Genomic DNA, 19,221 nt, shown 5'->3' with positions numbered 1-19,221 from the left:
TTGCTCCCGTAGAGTTCGATCGTGTAATTAACAGCCCCAATTTACAGCCCCCCCCGTGGGGGAGGGGACGTTGGCCTGCATCACGTGACCCAACATAAAGCGCTACATCGCGCGCGTTACTTGGCGGCGTAGTAGGATCCGCCCCTCTCGCAGTTTCTATAGCGACCGGAGCCGACGCGGCGGCTAAATAACGATAAACGAAATCAATGTTTAAAAAAACCCGAAACGGTGAAAACATCAGCGAGGCCGGATAGAAAATTAAAAAAAAAAAATCAAACCCGCTAAAAGTATGAAAAACGACGAGAGCCCAGCAACAAGCCCCGCCCCTTCCGGCTCCAGCGTGACCAATCGGTGCGGAGGGAGCACTGACACGCTATTTAAATATCCTGGAACGGGGAGGGGAGCTGTTGGGCGGTCTGGATTCGCCAGTTGGGAGTTTCGGCTTCGCGTCCTAGTGAACCATGGGCAGCCCTGAGGAGAGAGGTGGGGGACGTAGAAGGGAGCCCCATGGGCGGGGTGGGGGGCTCTTGGGGGGGACGGTGTCTGTGATGGCCGGGGGGAGGGATGGGGGGCCTCGCCCCCAAGCTACTTACCTGGCCCTTTTCACCATAATAGCTGGCTCCTTACTGCTGCCTTTCAGCCTGAGGTACTGTCTCCAGTGTACAGGCAGATTAAGTGACTTGCCCAGGGTTACAGGGTGAGGCTGAGGTGGGACTTGAACCCTGGTCTCGGGAGTCCCAGGCTAGGGCGCTGTATTCTCGCCCATCCTTCCTAGCCCGTATACGTGGGCTGTGTGGGTAGGAGCCACTGTCTCATTTCTGTGGTAGGTTTTAGAGCTGGGGTGAGTAGCTACCATTTATTTTGGAAAGCTGCGTGGGGCAAGGGAGCGGAAGGAATGGCTTATGTCACAGGGAGGCCTCCCAACTTGTCTTCAAAGTTATGTTTACTTAGAAAATTAAGTAGAGCAGTACATATCCACCTCCGGTCCTGGCCACATGCTGGGCTAGGTGGGGGTTGTCTTTTCTCCTGTCTGAGTGCTGTTTGGTGAGGGCAGTACCTATAATTTTTCTTGCCCTATGTCCCAAAACGAAGTGACTCCTTTTCTTGTGTTATGACTTAATTACAGCCTCTGAGACTTTCTCTTTGGTGAGGGATCCCCAGATGCCCTCAGTTAACATGTTAATACTGAAAATGAAACAAGTTATTGGGCCATAGCTTAAAGACTAATAAACAACCAAGAAGTATTCTTTAATTTCCTGATGTTGAATGCATGTGAAAATGAAACCTGAGGGTAAGTCTTTTGGGGGGTAAATGTGGCCACGTTTCAGCCAGGGGAGGAGAAAATCACTTCAGGACACCAACCAGCAGGTTCTTGCAGCTCTAGCAAAAATTTGCTTTGCTTATTATCATTTCCTGAACTTTGTTTCATCCACTCTATCCTCTTAATAGCTAAAAACTATTAGGTGATGCAGAAAACCTTTTGTGTGTTGAGGCAGAAAAGAGGAATATGTGTGTGGTAGCATTGCTGGCAGGGGAGGGAGTTAACTTGTCTCTCCGGACCACTGGTAGACATCCCAGCAAACTTCTGCCCTTCTTCCCATGCTGAACATCTTGCTGTCCCAAGTGACTGCCCTTAAGTTAAAGCTAGCCTTGCTTCTTCCCTGCTCATTTGTGCACTTCCTCTCCACTCTCCCTTTCTCTTAGTCCTTGATGTGACTGGAAGACAGCACACTTATTGCATTTCACATCAGGGTCTGTTGGTTGGGACCTGTTAGTCTGCTCCCTTCCTTAAAGTTGGATGGAAATCAAACTACCCAATTTTCACAATACAACAGCTGCTACAGCCCAAGTCCCATTCATGTTCTAATATCCCATCTCCATCTGTATACTAAAAAATATCCTTTTAATAATTATGTAAACAATAATTCCTTCTATATGTTGGCACAACATGAAAAAAATTACATAAAATTACTTGGTGTACTAGGCTAGTAGACGAAGATTGTCCTGCACTCTTTGATGTGATGTTTGCAGTGTATGGATTGTGTTGGGATTGGGGAAAATGAGCATTATTGGCAGCTTTTGCTCTGGCTTCTGAAGGGAAAATACAAAAAACTGGCCTGATCCATTAAGCACTCTGGACACATCTATCCTTAAAATTAATGGGAATTTTGTATGTGGATGGCTTGCAGGATCATTGCCATAAAATTCAGATTTCTAATAGAAAGAAACAAATTCTTGTATTGTTTAATTAATCAATAACAATAGAATTTTTTGAATTGTAAGATCAAGGGTCATATTAAACTTAATTGTCCTTCTTTATTGTTCTGCCCAAATATCAAAGAATACAGTTTTCCATAATGAAAAGCAATTTGGGTGACAAAGGGCTGTCTTTCACTCCTGTCTTTTTTTTTTTCTCCCACCAGTACATAAATAATTTCTGTAGTGTTTAATAGGCATAAAAAGACACTTTCTACTTGCAAAACTTGTTACATGAGCCTTTAGCTGATCGTCTCCCTCCATCATACTGTACAGAGACAGGGTTTTGTATTTATGTTTTCTAGCTAAATCATTTGCATGTTTTAACTTTTTTTAATAGAATGGGTTGATGTCGCCAATGATCTTCTTATGAAATGTCATATAAATCTGCATGTGACAAAGCTCACAGAATGTGGTGCTAATGTATTTGTTGGACTTTATGAGTCAATCTTGGGAGAAAAAGTACCAGGTAGGAACAGAGATCCTATATCATTACTTATGTCTCTGGTGGCTTTCTTCATTTCTATAAATGCAAACATATAAATAAACACAATGGTAGTAGGAGAAGAATTATTAATTTCTCAAGTTCTAATAACCCATTTTCAAAAGTAAAATCACAAAGAAAACTCAGGCCAGTAGAATACATGTTGTGTACAGCTGGTAAACATACTGTGTAGCCTAACATTCAAACAAACAGGTTTGAAAAATCTAGTGCATACAAGACTGGTGTACTCTTTCAGTGTTCGTAAACTACTCAAGTGAGGCCTTGTCTGCAGAAGGATTTAAAGGTGTGATGGTAGCACGTGCTATCTGTGTTTTAAAGTTTAGTATGGACAAGGCACACTGCCTCTAAACCATGCTAATCTGGTTAAAAACTTCAGCAGCTTAGTATATGTTAGGATAAGTCTACACAGGAAAAGTGTTAACTCAGGTTAGCTAGCTTGAGTAAAATAGCAGTGGAGACACTCTAACTTGGCTTCTATCTGGGGTTAGCAGCTCAAATTCAACTCCAGGCTCCCCTCTTGCCTTTAACTCAAACAGCTAACCCAAGTTACAAGCAAAGTTACCATGTCATTGTTATTTTAAATGAGTTACCTAACCTGAGTAAAGAATGTTTTGCTGTCAAAAAGATAGATCCTTAAGCCTTATCTACCATGGACTTTCGAACATGTTAAAGATGTTTTAATACACCTCTTATCCTATTCTAAACAAGGCTGCTGTAGTGCTAGAATTTGGGAATGAAGTTGCTGGGTGGAGGGTACCAGCAGGACAGCTGTCTGTTACAAAATCAAATACGTATCATCTTGTTCAATTCTGCTCTACTGACCTTCTGTGATGTAAGCCTCCTATCCTGAATTTTATTACAAGATTCAGGTGGGATCATGTTACAAACGATTTCTCCCTCCCCTCCCTGCTTTCTTAAACCAGAGCAATGGAAAAATTACTGTAGTGTGGGGCTGTTGGCATTGCTCTACTTTCTATACTGGATGTAGCTTATAACACTAATCCCAAACATAGCCAAGGTTCATTGTATTTGGTAATTTGCCATACCAGTACCAGTTTGGTAGAACCATTAGTTTTGGAAGAATTTAAGCTTTCATGTTCTGTTTTTAAGTTGCTTATCCATTCTTTATTGATGTGAAGAAAACATAATGAATATGACTCAATGCAGTGTTGATGTGGGCCATCTCTACTGTAGGGCTTTTGCTGGCATAGCAATGTAGTTAAGGTTGTGGGCTTTTAGCCATTTTTCTTTGCCAACAACAGCCCTAATGTAGACACAGTGCTTTTGCTGGTATAGCATATTATTTTGCTTGCTGCTGAGCTGGTATCATCTATCGCGGTAAAGCACTCTTTTTTGTTTGTCAGTATGAGCTGGGGTTATGTTAGCTATACCAGCAATTGTTATGTTAGCTATACCAGCATCTACTGATGAACCTTTTCTAGTGTAGACTAGGCCTTGAAGGGCCTACAGACAGGCTAAAACAATAGCTCGGAAAAGTAAGAACTGGTCCAGTTCATCTGAATGGAATGCTAATGCTGAATCTTATCCTATTCTATTCAAATGTTTAGTATTACATATCTAGAATGTGATTTTTTTTTTCAAAAGCACTAAACCTCTGCCAAACTCCTGTTCAGATAAATGATAAATCTCCCATTGACTTCACTGGCAGCAGAACTAAGCCAGGGCTGAGCAATTTTGTATGTAAACCTTTTTTACTTTGGGGTAAATTACAAATGTTTGGGGAATGTCCAGACTGGCTTTTACAAAGGTGTTAACTGCTTTAACTGGCAATCAAATTTGAGGTTAAAAAAACATCTTAATGAAGACATGCTCTGAAGCCTGTTAATCCAAACTAATTTTAAAGTGTTTAAAAACTGGTTCATGTAACACCATTGCTGGTATAGTACAGAAGAGATACCTTAAACAAAATACAACAAACTCTAGTCAAGATCCCAAAATTTAAATTGTTTTTACGTTTTCCCATTGTACTAAAAGCTGAGAGAAAAATACTACTTTATTCAATTTTATCTTCTAAGTCAAGTTTCGTAACTGAATGCAGATGCATGTGAATTATAACCAGTGGCTCTTTATCTGTTTATGTATTTGAGTGCACGCTCTGTGCTTATATGCAGTAACCACTGAATTGTTTTCCTATGACAATTGGGTTTCCCACCCTTACTTTACACAATCTTTGCATTTAACTTCACTGCAAATAAACTAGAAACAATTATGCCACTTTTAGGGCCTACACAGAACATTATCCCCTTCAAGTAGGCTGTAGTATGATGTAATGCTTCTTCTTTGTAGATTTCATAGCCTCTCCCAAAAGCCAAGAGGATGATGCACATAATGTGCAAGCAGTAATAGATTCTCTGGCATTGGACTACTTGCAGGTCAGCTTGTCTCACATCACTGGTGAGTACTTACAAGTCATGGTCAACAGAAGTGAGGCGTATACATGTGTGATTGAAAAATACCCAAGACCTTACTTTCAACTTACTTTTTATAAGCAAGGATCTGATCTTTCAGAGTGTGTTTCCATATCTGCATGCAACATTGTGCACCTGCAATGAGTTATGCCCCAAAATAGTCTTGGTCTGAAAACTGGGCCATCAATTTAGAGAACAAGCAAATAACTAAAAAATTAGATTAAAGCACTTAATTGGATTTCATATGTACTGTTTTGCAGTGTGGAAAGTAGTAAATCAGCATTGAGGTTATTAGTTTTTTACCTTGAAGCTACCAGTTGGATTGAGACACTGCTATATATTCCACTAGGAGTAATTAGATGTCTGCAGTTTTTATCTTGTTTTCTGCATCAAGTCACACTCTTCCACTCGGCTGGAACAATGTTGTGGTTGGCTGTGTCAGGTTGTATGAAAAGTCTTTGCCCTTCTCACCTTGGGAACAGTAGAAGAAGCCTTGAATGTGTGCTTGGGGGTATAATTGCCATACTTGGCAATAGAGGAGAAACACATTGTGGTGGTAAACACTTGGACTCAAACAGATACTTAAACAGACAAGTCAAGATGAACTGTCTAGCTAACGGGTAGTTGTGTACGTTTGAATCTATTCAAAATATGAATATTTGTAGTAATTCAAGTGAGAAATAGCCAATATGGTCTCAATTTTATTTAATTTAAAATTGATTTTAAATGGATGTTGTCAAAGTAGTTAATATATTTGCTATGACATTCATGTTACAATGTGAATTTTTATAATAGTTATTTAGATATCTTAATTGTCTAAATTGAAATCCCAGGGTTTTTTGAGACCTTCCATTTTTAAGCCTGTCATTTAATCTTACTTGAAATGAGTCCCAATTTAAGAATTTTTTTATTAAACAATGTATCTTGAAATAAAAACCAGGTCAATCTCTTGACAGTAACAGTGCTAACAAACATCTGCAGTGAAATACTGAGGGAATAGTTCAAATTCTGGTTGCAATTATACATTAATACCCATCTGGATATTTGGCTTGCTCTGAAGATTGCAGTATTGCTTGTGACTTTTTGTAAATAACTGGAGTGTATCTAAGTCCTCTGAAATCTGAGCCTATACAGTGATTATCAGTTTTGTGCTGGATGGGACATGTATGTATATGTTGAAGACTTGGGTTTTTAGGGGCTTCTACTCTGGCTAGCGAAGACCAATAGTATCATCTAAATAACTGATTCCCTAAAAAGGGAGGATGGAACCTTTCTCCTCCTAACAGCATCTCTTGCTGACTGGTAGGTATGTCTACAGAGAATTGCTGACATTTTTGAAAGACTCCTACATCCTACCTTCCCAGCTAATAGTTGGTTTGTGCAGTAGCAGGCATGTATGAGAATCCTACCAAGTTCCCCAACAAACTGAAGGCAGGAATCCTTCACTAGTTTCATATTGATTATAATACTACCTGCTGAACCAGCTACAAAGTATAGGCAAAGATCTCAACAGCCTGCTCTAGCAGGTGTTTACCCTGTAGAAACTGGATGAACTGCTAATGTGACTTTCACTAGACTAAGTATGCAGCATGTAATATTGATGTCTAGTATGCTCCATGAAAGCTGATGAAAAGTGTCAGTGAGGTTAGGCTTTGAATTGTTGGAACAGAAAATGTACAATTTCAGGATGTTTGCCACCTACCTTAAAATATGTTACAGAAATAAACATCCAACAGTGACCCAAACATCTAACTCCGGCTAAATTTCTTCTGAGTTGATATTTGTATGTGCATTTCTCTGAACAGATTTTCCAAGATTTTGACAAATTTTTAAAGTTGAATTTTTTTATCTATGCTCTAATTACTAATTCATAGTAACCTCTGTTAAGGAGAGAACGTTGTGAAAGGAGAGAGAGAATCTATCCGAAATCTGTTAGAAATATTTGATGGCCTGCTTGAATATCTTACAGAACAAATCAGTGAAACGTCTTCTCGGAATGGGGGTGAGTAAATAGACTAACAAAGGTATCTCAGTTCAAGATATTATGTGCTGCTGCTGCTTATTATGATAGACTCTTTATCTTGCCTGCATACCTCTTGTGCTACTATTAAGCTACCATACTGAAGCGTAAGTTCCGCCTTCGTATATACACCATTCTTTGTATATTTAAGGATAGAATAGGCTCCTAGTATTAGATTAAGTTTGCCCTCCCCCCATTAGCAACTATATTTTTGAGGAAGCCCATAGCTATTTAGTATCATGTATGGAAAATACACTTTGTAGACCTTGTTTTTACAATACCTAAGATGAACAGGAGTGTTTGCAATTAAGCAGGTTTTTGCTGGGATTTAAAACTTTGCTTGCAATGTTTGTAATCCAAACATTGCAGGAAAGCAAGGGATTGAAACTGATCACAAACAGAAGTGGAACTTAATCTATTTTCATTTCCCAAGTTTTGTACTTATTGTTCCATTTCGTTCAGTAATCCTGGTGAACAGAAAGTTTGGATTTAAAATCTTTTAGTTTCGGTAATATACGGTAATAAAAGGTGAAACCTTTTTTTTAAAAAAAAAAAGGGCTCCTTTAACATGGCTCTCTTGTGGCAGAAACCATCTCTTAACTTTATGAATTAGTGTGAAAGTGTTAACATTTTCTCTAAACTTACCACTGAAGCTTCTATTGAATAAGGTGCATGTGGAAGTTGTTATATTAATATAAACTGTACTGTTAAACCAAAATATACAAACCTGTTCAGTATGACAGTTTGACAGTATGTTAAGTCTAAAATTGCCATTTCTGTCAAATTATTTCTTGTGATATTGGCAGTAATACCCATCCTGGGTGTGTGGTTTTTCTTGAAATTAACAAACGAATTTTGACTATAAACAGATGAACCTGACCAGCTAGCTAACAATGAAATTCAAAGGGCGCTTCAAGAGCAGCTGGAAGGTGACCTGGAGGAACCTGTACCACCTCTGAAACTTCCATCAGTTGCCGAGTAAGACTGGTTCTGAATGTTTTAAAGTTATGTTGGCACAGTGACTGTATTTTTACATATCTATAAAGTGTTTAGTATGTTCATACTATGCAAATAAAAAAAACATACTGAGTAAAAGCATCAAATGGAATGCTTGGTCGTCTTTGGGCAGCAAGAGATCTAAAATTTGGATCAAGTATGTGTTTGCATTGCAAACCCTTAAACAACTTGCAGTTTTAAATTTTTTTAATCCACCTTTAATGGTGAATCTGCACAGTATTGAGTTATGTTCCAAACTTCCATTGTCATCTCAGTGCATGCTTTTTAATTTAAATCGCTGAGGCTTAATCAATTGTACTACATTTATTTTCATGATTTTTTTTTTTTTTAAATTAGCTTACTTTGTTGAAACTGATCATACTCCTCTAAAGTAAAGGCCAGCTAACTGAAGATGTAGAGTTAGGATTCATCTGCAGCTCCATCTTGTGGCCTAGGCAAGCAAAGACTGTTACTGCTAATAGATCTGCTGCATTGTGTTCCTCTTAGGTCTTCCCAGTCAGATATTTTTGTCCCATCTTGGGAGGTAGAAGGATCAGAATCTACTAGTGAATTAATCAGGCTTGGGGACACTGCGCATTCATTTTCCCTAAGAAAGGAAGGTGAGTTTAAAATATACCTTTAAGAGTGTTCTGTATGGACATGTACTCTTCTAGCAATCAAACATACACTGTCAAAAGTGCTTAGTATTTTTAAATGTATGAAGGGAGTGGGGAACATGCTTGTAAAGCAAAAAGCTTATAGCTCCTTTTGTTTTGAAGGTTCCCTAATGTTTCAGCTTGTATATGGTTAGCACAACTGAGATGAAGCCACCTCTGGGGCAGATAGGGAAAGTCAACTGGCATAAAGTACCCTGCATAACTGTAGGTCGGAGAAAACCTAGGTCAGGAGAAATCTTTACTCATACAAGTAACACCAGTGGATTTTGAATAATTGCCAATAGCAGATGGATACTCTTATATTATAGTTCTTATTTCACAGATGGAACTGCATGGTACCCAGTGTACTATGTCAAGATAAGGTGATCCTGCTGAGATGGAAACATCTGGTTCCCTAGAGTTTAGGGGTTTCAAACCTGATTTAGAGTTGACCATTATCTATCCCTTCTGGTTGAGGGTTTTTTTGTCTAAAAAGGGACTACATAGCAAAACAGTGTGAATTAGACCCAGTTCAGGAGGACATGAAAGCATAACTGGATGGCCTCAGACTATCACAGTATGAAATGTAAAATTGTAACAATGTTGCTTCAAGACATAATATGTAAACCTAGCAATGAATTATTCTTTAAGCTTACTTATAGCAAACAGTTGGTAGGAGTCTGGGCAATTCAGAAACATTCTTTAAGGGAACCAGATGGCTCAGGGAATTGGTAATAGGAACCACTTAAATTGGGCTCATTCTGAACACCAATAGGATTTTTGTTGATAATTTCCTTTGCAAAGCGAAGGACTGAATGGGTACTGAGGCTGACTTATCTTTCCCCTACAATGGTAGCTGAGCAAATCTGTGAGTAAAAGTTTTGTAGCATACTGTGATGGATAAGTACAATTCCTAGAAGTATTACTACTTCCCCCTGCAACATTCTGCTGTCCCCATAGCAGTGAAGAGCATCAACTGCTAGTTACTATTTCAGTCCAATATGAACACTCTGTCTAAACACAGAGCCAATAGTAAAAATGCATTTAATTATTTAAACATAAGTTTAACCTACTTTCAAAAATCATTTCCAGAGTTCCAGCTCCCTGAAATGTTGCCGGCAGAGAGAGAGAGGCCTAAGGAGATCAAGGAACCTGAAGACTCTGGGGCTACTGTGGCATCATCTAGTCAGCTTTCCAGCAGCAGAAGAGCACTTGTAAAAGAGAGGGAAGGTGAGTGAAATTCTGACTTTCTGAGAAGTACCTTAGAAATTCTTTAGCCTTCCTAGTTCCGTTGGCAGTAATCCTCACAGCCATGGATTTGAGACTAGGAATACAGTAGCTGACAAAAGAAGGCTTCTTATTTCTTTATCTAGAGTTACTTCTATAAGTAGTTCTTGTCCTTTCTTCCTTATTTCAGTTTTGGAGGAAATTTGAATGGTCTGACACCTTCTAAATCAGAAAACGCAGATGTTCATATGACAGTTTAACTAACTTAATGCTAAATTATCAAATCAGTTCTTCTCTCTAATTAGTTTCTCACACCCAAAATCCAAATTCTGCAGCATGCAACAAAGATGGAAGTTACTCTCAATGTCTCTTATATGTACTAAACTCTAAAATGACTGAGGAGTAACATGCTTATTCAAAGATGGTGCTGAATGAAAGTATCCAGCTGGCATTTTTGTTAAATGGATTGAGACTATAAACTTTTCATATTTGTCTTTAAGGATCAATGGATTCTGTTAATTCCACTGAATTTCTCAAAGAGAGTTTGAGTTCCAGTGCTAAAAAGCTTGGGGAGCCCATACGCCCAGCTATTCCTTTGCAACCGCCATATCAGCCTCCTGAACCCAGGCCTCATTATTCAATGGGACGGGAATACCAAAGCTCAGCCAGACAGTCCCCAGGTTTGGCTAACAGTCATGGACTTGAAGCTTCTGTTGTAAGTGAAAACCTCTTACTTGGTTTTATTAGTAAATATCTTCAGCTTTTCTCTACTGCATTTCTAGAATGGAATTAACGAGTTATCTATCTGGACTGTATCTCCAAATGGATTATTAATCTATGGCCTTGTCAAAACATTCCTGTTCAGCAGGAAGAATACTGAATTGTTAATTTAATATGCATTTTTACTTCTCTTTGCAGTTTACAGAACCACTTAGACAGGAGTCAACTGCTTCTGATAGTGTTCCTCTGTCAAGACTCGCCCCTGGTAAGAACAAGTTGTGCTTCATATTAACTGTGTTCTAATGGAGTGCTAAATATTGGTGCTTGTTGTTTTGAATTCATCTTATTGGCATTGGGGGAAACATTGTTTTGAAAATCTTAATCTGTGTTTTGCTGTTCAAACCTTACTAAATTCACATTTCTTAACAGATGTGAGCAAATCACTTCTATCACAATGTCTGCCAGGGGAGTGAAAATAAGTCATAGTCAAAGGGGATTTATTGTGCTGAGAAGTAAAGTGTGTCCATTGCTCAACTGTGGTTTTTTTTTTTTTTTTTTTCCCTTCCCTTCCCTTCCCCTCCCCCTCCAGTTAATCCATTTAAGCTTTGTCTGTTTTACAGAAACTCATTGACAAAAGGTGCAGCTGACCTGGTGCAGAATAAACTAACTATGAATGTAGCCTAAGACAAACTGTTAATCCATTCCAGAAAGCCTGGTTAAACCCTCCTAGTATAGACAAGACTTCGTTTTAAGTGCTTATTTTCTAACTTCTCTGTTGCCTTGGAGACACTGGCTACTTTTCCAGTTTCCATAGCATCACCCTCTCAGATGACAGTCCTGAAAATTCAAAGCCTACAAGAAATTCTCAAATTTAAAAAATAAAAATCCATGTGTGCATGCCATAACTGAATAGCCACACATCTAATTACGGTCTTCCTTCCCCTATTGTTTTATACTTCTTTTGACAAATAGTTTGTAAGCTCTTTGAGCCAGGGTCCATGCCTTTTGTATTTGTTCTGTAAATCACTAACTACACTTGAGTGCTATGTAGAGAATAAATAATCCAGTAAACACTGCTGTTTCTTTTGCCAGTTTCTCCAGTTGGAGATAAGGCGGTGTCAAAAGATGAGCGAAACGGCACAGATGATGTGGTTAAGGTAACTATGACTTTCCACTATTTGTAAAATCAATATGTTTTAGGCAGAGTTGCTGTAAACCTGCATACATGGAATTTCCCCACAATTGTGCAGGGGATTTTTGGTATTCCTACTACCTTGCAGAAATGAAGCTTTCCTCTTAAACTTGCTGCTGCTTTTCTTTTCAAAACCTTGTGAATGTGACCTGATGCAGTGTTGACTTGGTGTGTCTACAGGCAGATTGTAAACTACAGTAGTCATTTCTCAATGGGATGTTAGCACTTCCTGATGTAAACACTGACATTTATATTGCTGACCAGTTCAGCAAAAGCATCCAGCTACTACATATCAGCTGGATTTATCTAAAGATGTTTGGGAAGAATATTTTAACTTCCTCGTTGTCTAGTATCTTACGATATTGGTCACACCCCAGAGTCAGGTATCTCCAGAAAAATGTGACTTGCCTGGGTTTCAACAGAGGATTTGCCTCAGTCAGTGACCTAGCCAGACTACTTCCCCCTCCTTTCTGTCCTTGTATTTGCCCTTTGGAACAACTGGATAATTCAGAACCCACAAACTGGTTAGCAGATTTTATTCCACTCAAAGGGCCTGCTGGGGAGCAGGTCCTTAGAAAACTAGCTGAGCAGGAGAAGTTTACTTGCTCCATAAAGCACTTCTTGGCTGGTTGATCACCAAAAATGGCTGAAGCCATTGTGGGGCTGACCTATTACTTGGCAACATGAGAAGATAAGCTTTGATGGGAGGTGAATAGGACTTTTAGAATATAGTGGATTTCACTTCTAACTTAACCAACAAACCTTTGTTTTTAGTCTTACTAGAACCAGATCAGCCAACTTAACATTGCAGTTCTAGGCTTTTACCTTCAGCTCTGACAAGGGTTACTTGCAGGACAGTAGGTATGTTTTACAGTGGAATTAAAAACCTGTGGCTGACCTATACCCATTGACTCGGGCTTATGGGGCGCAGGCTAAGAGGCTGTTTAATGGCAATGTAGAGATGTCCGAGGGTCCCAGAACTTGAACATCTACACAACAGTTAAACAGCCCCTCAGCCCAAGCCTCGCTAGCCCAAGTCAGGTGTTATAGACATAACCTTAGTCTCTGGACTCTTCCCAAAGCAGTCTATAACTCTTCCCTTCACGCTGCTGTGGCTGAGCAAAAGGAGGAGTTAATGAACTTAGATACATGCTGATCAGTGCACTAAACATTGATAGCCAATCAATTTTTTTTTTCCCCTTTATAAGTGGAAAACCTCTTGTGCCAGGCTGTCAGTCTACAGACTATTTGCTGTAAGATGTATGTCTGGCTAGTGGTCTGGACTAGTCTGGTTAGTGGTAAATGATGCAACTACTTGCCACCAAGAGGATAGACAACAGCTAGATGTTGTGGTAATAAGAACCTATTATCTGCCACTGATTAAAGGCAGATAACATCTGCTGATTTTTCACATCTCAAACTTTCTAATAAAGTGAAACATGTTCTTAAATGTGCTCAAAATATGATTGCAAGTCAGAGGTCCACTGGGTACTTTGAGCTGGAATATGCTTGTGGGCTCTGCAAGCCTCCTTAATTGTGACAGGAGAGGGAATGAATGGTGGTCCTCTCCCAAATACCATCCACTTGAGGCATCAAAATGAGACCTCACTCACAGTGAATGCTGCAGCTATGAGATCCCTCTCTTGTGTTTGTTAGGGAAGAACTAGGTAATGTTGTTGACACTTGACTCAGAGATCCAGTGATCATTTAGGAGTTGCAGAGATGAATGGGGAATTTTACAGCTCTCAGCTACTGTTTGAGGCTGAGTAGAAATCTCTCCATTAGATTATTTGTAACCCTAAGAGATAAATGAGTCCAACTTGTGTGGGGATTTCTAACTAAACTGATTAACTTAATTTGGTGCACCTATTATGCATAAACAAGCCCTAAACTTCTATCTGTTTAAAACTGGTTATGTTGGTTTAGATTGCATCTGTAAATTTATTGACGCAAGCTAAACCGCTGAAAACCAGGTTTAAACACGAGTGACACTTTCACCAGCTTACCAAGATTGGTATAAATGACACTTGGTTAAACCAGTAGGAAGCTGTAAGTCAGGCTTTTTAAATAGGGCTGAAGTTCTTGATAACAAGATAGCAGTATGCCATACTGCTATGTCTCTGACTCTATATACCTACTCAGTCTGAGCCCTAAGTTAGTTCTGTTGTGGTCTCAATGGTTAATTGTTGAACAAACTTTTGTGTTGTTGAGGATTAAGTGAATAGCCTCTTTATGTGCTTTGGAATTAGTTGTTCCAATAAACAAATATTTCAGATGTCAAATCACTTCTCTAGCTCTTGTCCCCATGGTGACACTTGACCAGATTATGTGGGTACTTGAAGTCTCCCAGTATTTCAGTTTTATTAGACTTAACTGCCTTTTTGACTTGATTTAACACTGACACTCAACACCCTTTTCCTGAGCAGGAGGCTGGCAGTATAACTCTACTGTCATCTGATTTTATGATTTGAGATGTGTGTTCATACAGACTCTCGTAGGTGGTCTTCTTCATGCCAGAAATTTGCTGCATAGTCTATGGAATCTTTGAGCCTTTCACTGAAAGTTCATAATTTGATCTTGTCTCCTCCCTTCTCTAACAGGCTCTTGATGTGGATGCCTCACATACATCAACTACCTGCTTACACCAAGACATCTCACCAGACACTGACCAGGTAATATCAGTAGCACGAATCACAAAACCTGAAACAAGAAGTCCGTCTAGTGGAAAAAGGTAAGTCAGGTTTTTTTATACTGAAGGAATATCTGAGGCTTTCACTGCTCACTTTCTTAAACAGGGCCATTCACTTCTTGGCTGCTGCTCAGAATCCAGCCTAGGTAACAACCAAAGCTGGTTGGTGCTAGTGGCAGAGTGAGAGGTGCAGACTTAGGTGAAGATCTAGAATATCTTTATTCCTTTTAACTCAGATCTTTCTTCTTACAGAGAAACCCATTTCTAAGAACCAGATACAAATAAAATATTTTGTAAGCATCTGTTCTTGGTATCGTGTTAGGGGGAAAAATGTTCCAAATACTCCTAAAAAGGCTTGAGCAGCCAGAGGAGGCTGGGACTCCTGATTCTTATAAACACTCACTGTACAACTAGGGGAAATACTGCTATAAATGCTTAGGTGAATTCTGTCTCACAAGATCTGTTTCTATATAATTTTCTAATCCCATTTAAAACAAAAGTGAACTGAGTTCTGGATCTGTTAAGTAATGGTAACCTTTGACCATGAATCTTTGTTGGGACAAAAATGAAACCTTAGTGGTATGTGTCTGGGTTTTTTTTTTAAACAAAACCTTTCTTTTTTTAGCAGATATGAAAATTTTATCACAAATTCATTTGGAGAGGAGCCGCTTTCCTGCAGAAGGGTAAAGGATAAATTATCTGAGCAAGAGCTGCATGAAATGTCAGAAAAACTCTCTCGCAGGTTAAATGAACTAGATTTAGTAAGTGGGAATCCATTCTTGATAGTATTTTGGAATTTATCTAGCATTTGTAACAAGTGTATGAAGCCTAACTAAAATCTAGGGAATCAGGTCAATCTTGATAGGATTAACAGATATTAATTTCTAAAGGGACTTAAACACCTAAACTGTATTCAATGTAAAAGAATGGAAGATGCTGCAGAAATAATCTTAAAGAAAATGAGTTACTTCATCTTGGATTAGAGAAATGTTGGTGACAGTGCAAAATATGCATTAATAGTCACTTAATAAAATACTACTACTTGGTTCAGGAGAAATACTAGGATTACTAATGGTTGGATATTACACAATAGTGTAGTTTATACTGACATTCTGAAATTCTTGTACCACTGTTAAATCTATAGTAGTATGTCTTTTTTGCTTCAATGTGTTTCTATTTAAATTCCCAGTGAAATTCAGAAGGTGAGTTCAATATACAACAGAACTGAAAGGAAATCTACAACTAGTACCTCTAATTTTGTTAAACAATTCTAGACTTCATTAGGATGAACTAATGAAACTGACCAGAATAATCTCTAATCAATAGATGTTAAAGAGAGCTTTGGGTGAGCATCCCAGGGAAGAGATGTTGACAGATGAAGATAAACTGTCTCAGCACAGTGACAGTGTAATGGATTATCGGGGAAGGAAACCTCACCAAGGTAACAATCCAGAGTGTAACTGTTTAAGCACTGAGTGAAGTACAAGTAAAGCTTTCCTTCTCACTTAAAGTTGAAAGTAGAACATAGATTCAGAAGCCTAGCTTCAGCCCTAGATTTATATCATTGGGTGACCTTCCCAAAAATATAAAATCCTGTTAATAAAGCGTTAGCTGTTTACGTGTGGTGTTTAGTTATCAAACCTTCACTAGAAATAAAAAGTGAAGTACACAGAGTAACAAATGAGCGAAGTTCAGAATGCTACTCTTGACCATACTGTGAGGGAGGGAAGTACTGAAAAATGGGTCTGTTACCTTCTTATAACACTATAGATGTCCAGTTCTAATATATGTTACATCCCTTGTCTTTAACTTGTGATAATCATGTTATGTACACTGAGAAGGGTTGTAACACTGTTATATGGCTTGATCCAGTCTACAAATGCTAGACCAAACCATGTTATAACATGGCTCTGACATTGTCAACTTCCATAGCAGGCCCTAACATTGAACCTTCTTAAAATACATTTTTGCTGCCTTTTTCTTCCAATTGTGATATCTTCTGGCACTTCTGATTTGCTAAATACATAATTATGGTACGAGCCAGGAGGCTTGGGACAGAGGACTATAAAATAAGGGTATTTGTTTTTAAAAATTACTTTCTTTGCAGAATGCTCCCGTTTAACTATTGGAACATTTGGCACGCTTCTGGATTTAAGTCTATTCACCCTTATAGTTCTTGTTGCTAACTTCTGATACTAGTTATAACAGCATTCACATCTTTATTTCACAGCCACCCCACATCCAAAAAGATTTCTTAGCAGACCACGGTCCCTTTCTCCATCCCCACCCTCATCCAGGTATCTACCTCGCTCTGAGTTTGAAGATGCACTTCAGAGAGATGGCAGAGGCCAGATGGGGAAAATGCGCAGGCAATTGCAAAAGGAAATGGACCAGAGAAGAATAAAAGCAAAGGTAACTGTTTCTGGGTTGCATTAGAGCTGAATGCCCCTACAGCTTGGTTAGTAGGGCATTTGGCCTATTTTGGGAATTAATTTTATTTTCAGTTTACAGTTGTCCTACTAAGAGGCTGGGTGTAGCAAAGATACAGGCATTAACTCAGCGCCTGCACAGCACTGCCTCTTGCATTTAACACCTACAGCAGTGTGAGCTATATGCAGAATAGGGAAAACTGGGAACCAAAGGATCTTTGCTGTCCATTTACTGCTAACTGACACCATAGTTCTAAGATGTCAATCCTGGTGTACCACAGTAGCCAAAATGAACTTGCTAAAATTGCTTGAGGCTTAAAGTTCAGCCCAATACCTTGAGAAATGTTATCAAACTGTCTAAATTATCCTGGATGACTGAATTTTGCTTACTATTTACAGCCCATGGTTTAGGATTCCCCTACATGAAACTTTTTGCCAGCAATGGACATGCATGAACAAGTGGGTTATGGCTCACTTCCCCCTTCTGGGGTAAACATCTCTGCTGTACAGTCCTTCGTCTGGGTGAACATCTCTTCCTTTTCTCAGGGGTTCACAATTTACATAGGGCTCTCCTAGTTCTTTGCTCAGTTCTTCTCCAGCCTTCGTCCACAGGCTTGTCCCTTAAGCCCATTCTGCTTAGCAAGATCTAGTCTAGGGGTTAGCAACCTTTTGGAAGTGGTGTGCAGCGTCTTCATTTATTCACTTTAAGGTTTTGTGCGCCAATAGTACAGTTTAATGTTTTTTAGAAGGTCTCTCGCTATAAGTCTATATATTATATAACTAAACTATTATCATATGTAAACAAGGTTTTCAGAATGTTTAAGAAGCTTCATTTAAAATTAAATTTAAAATACTGCTCTTACACTGCTGGCCTGGGGCTCCGTTCACCTAGGCTGGCAGCGGGTGAGCAGGGCCTGCGGCCGGGACCCTGTCTGGCAAGGGGCCGGCAGCCAGAACTCCCGACCGGCAGTGGGCTGAGCGGCTCAGCCCGCTGCTGCTCTGGGGGTCCGTCTGCCGGCTCCTGCCAGCCAGGGTCCTGGCTGCCAGCCCTGCTCAGCCCCACTGCTGGTCTGGGGTCCTGGCCCTGTCCATATAGAGTAGGTATCTACCTTCTCCCTGGTTCTAGCCATTCCCTTCCTCTCTTTGCACTGAGATGAGGGTGGGAGTGCACTGAGCGCTGGGCTGGGGTCGCTGGAGCAGTGTGCGAGCGCACTGCGGCTCCACTTTTCCCTCTCCCCCTCCGTAGCAAGGGCCACCAGCTGATCGGCTGCAGGGAGGGAGGGGCAGGAACCCAGCATGCTGGGGGAAGAGGCGGGGGGGAAGGGGAAGCTTCTCTGCCTTGCAGGGAGAGAGCGGGGGGGGTGGGGGGGAACAAGAGCAGGCTGGGCAGGATTTTTAATGGCATGCTGCTGTCTGCTGGAGTCCCCAGCAGACAGCAGTGTGCCATTAAAAATTGGCTTGCGTGCTGTAGGTTGCCAACCCCTGATCTAGTCCTTCCCTAGTTTCCTTCTTGGCAGAGATGCTCACAGCACCTCCTGACATCATTGGACACACTGAGGAAAGTAGGCCTTCTATATGTCCAGCATGCCTTGTTTGCAGCCTATAGTTTTCATGATTGCTGGACTACAAGTCCCAGAATCCCTCATCTTTGGCAGAGGCCAAGTCACATGAGTGAGCAGAACTTTAATCCTCTCAGAGGCCCAAGCTTATTGTGTAATGGAGTAGCTTCAGAATTCTCAAGAAATGTGAGCCCAAAATTAATATCCCCAATGGGCAACCCAAAATACTGACTACCCCAATGAAGAGCACAGTTTATAGATGCCTAGGTGGAGAAGAGCTTAATCCTTTCATGGTTTATCTACATTACAAAAACAGTTATTGAACATTTTGTGTTAAGCTATATTTTGAGGTCTAAGATTTGTGTGGGACAGTTAACACTGATCATGAATATTTACAACAGAAGCAACTTTATATTTGGCAAACCTTTTTCACTGGAGATGCTATTGCATGACCTTTAGCTGTAGCTAATCAAACTGACCTTGCACTCTAATGCTGATGGCTGTGCATAGGACACGTTTTATATGGCCACCCCTCAGACTGCC

The 19,221-nt window shown here is 39.9% G+C and overlaps 1 protein-coding gene across 6 annotated transcripts in view; it reads left to right on the top strand.

Annotated features, from left to right (window-relative positions):
• The first annotated feature begins 340 nt into the window (after positions 1–340).
• CEP95 (centrosomal protein 95) overlaps positions 341–19,221 on the top strand; it is a 41,358-nt gene continuing 22,477 nt past the window's right edge. Inside the window, exons 1-14 of one of the 6 annotated variants that reach the window (XM_043527775.1) lie at positions 341–483; positions 2,597–2,725; positions 5,069–5,176; positions 7,160–7,192; positions 8,080–8,188; positions 8,714–8,826; positions 9,955–10,092; positions 10,590–10,804; positions 11,008–11,074; positions 11,902–11,966; positions 14,602–14,732; positions 15,319–15,451; positions 16,017–16,131; positions 16,921–17,102. In XM_043527775.1, the coding sequence (XP_043383710.1) occupies positions 462–483; positions 2,597–2,725; positions 5,069–5,176; positions 7,160–7,192; positions 8,080–8,188; positions 8,714–8,826; positions 9,955–10,092; positions 10,590–10,804; positions 11,008–11,074; positions 11,902–11,966; positions 14,602–14,732; positions 15,319–15,451; positions 16,017–16,131; positions 16,921–17,102 (1,560 nt within the window). In that variant the 5' untranslated portion in view covers positions 341–461. Of the gene's footprint in view, positions 484–699; positions 824–2,596; positions 2,726–5,068; positions 5,177–7,078; positions 7,193–8,079; positions 8,189–8,713; positions 8,827–9,954; positions 10,093–10,589; positions 10,805–11,007; positions 11,075–11,901; positions 11,967–14,601; positions 14,733–15,315; positions 15,452–16,016; positions 16,132–16,920; positions 17,103–19,221 lie in introns of those variants that run through there. The other 5 variants (XM_037914096.2, XM_027817506.3, XM_007055097.4 and 2 more) reach the window with 5 other exon arrangements.

This window comes from Chelonia mydas, chromosome 14 (assembly GCF_015237465.2).
Source record: "Chelonia mydas isolate rCheMyd1 chromosome 14, rCheMyd1.pri.v2, whole genome shotgun sequence".
Classification (NCBI taxonomy): Eukaryota; Metazoa; Chordata; order Testudines; family Cheloniidae; genus Chelonia; species Chelonia mydas.
Note: the sequence above shows the minus strand (reverse complement) of the source record. Positions and strands in the feature narration are given on the sequence as shown.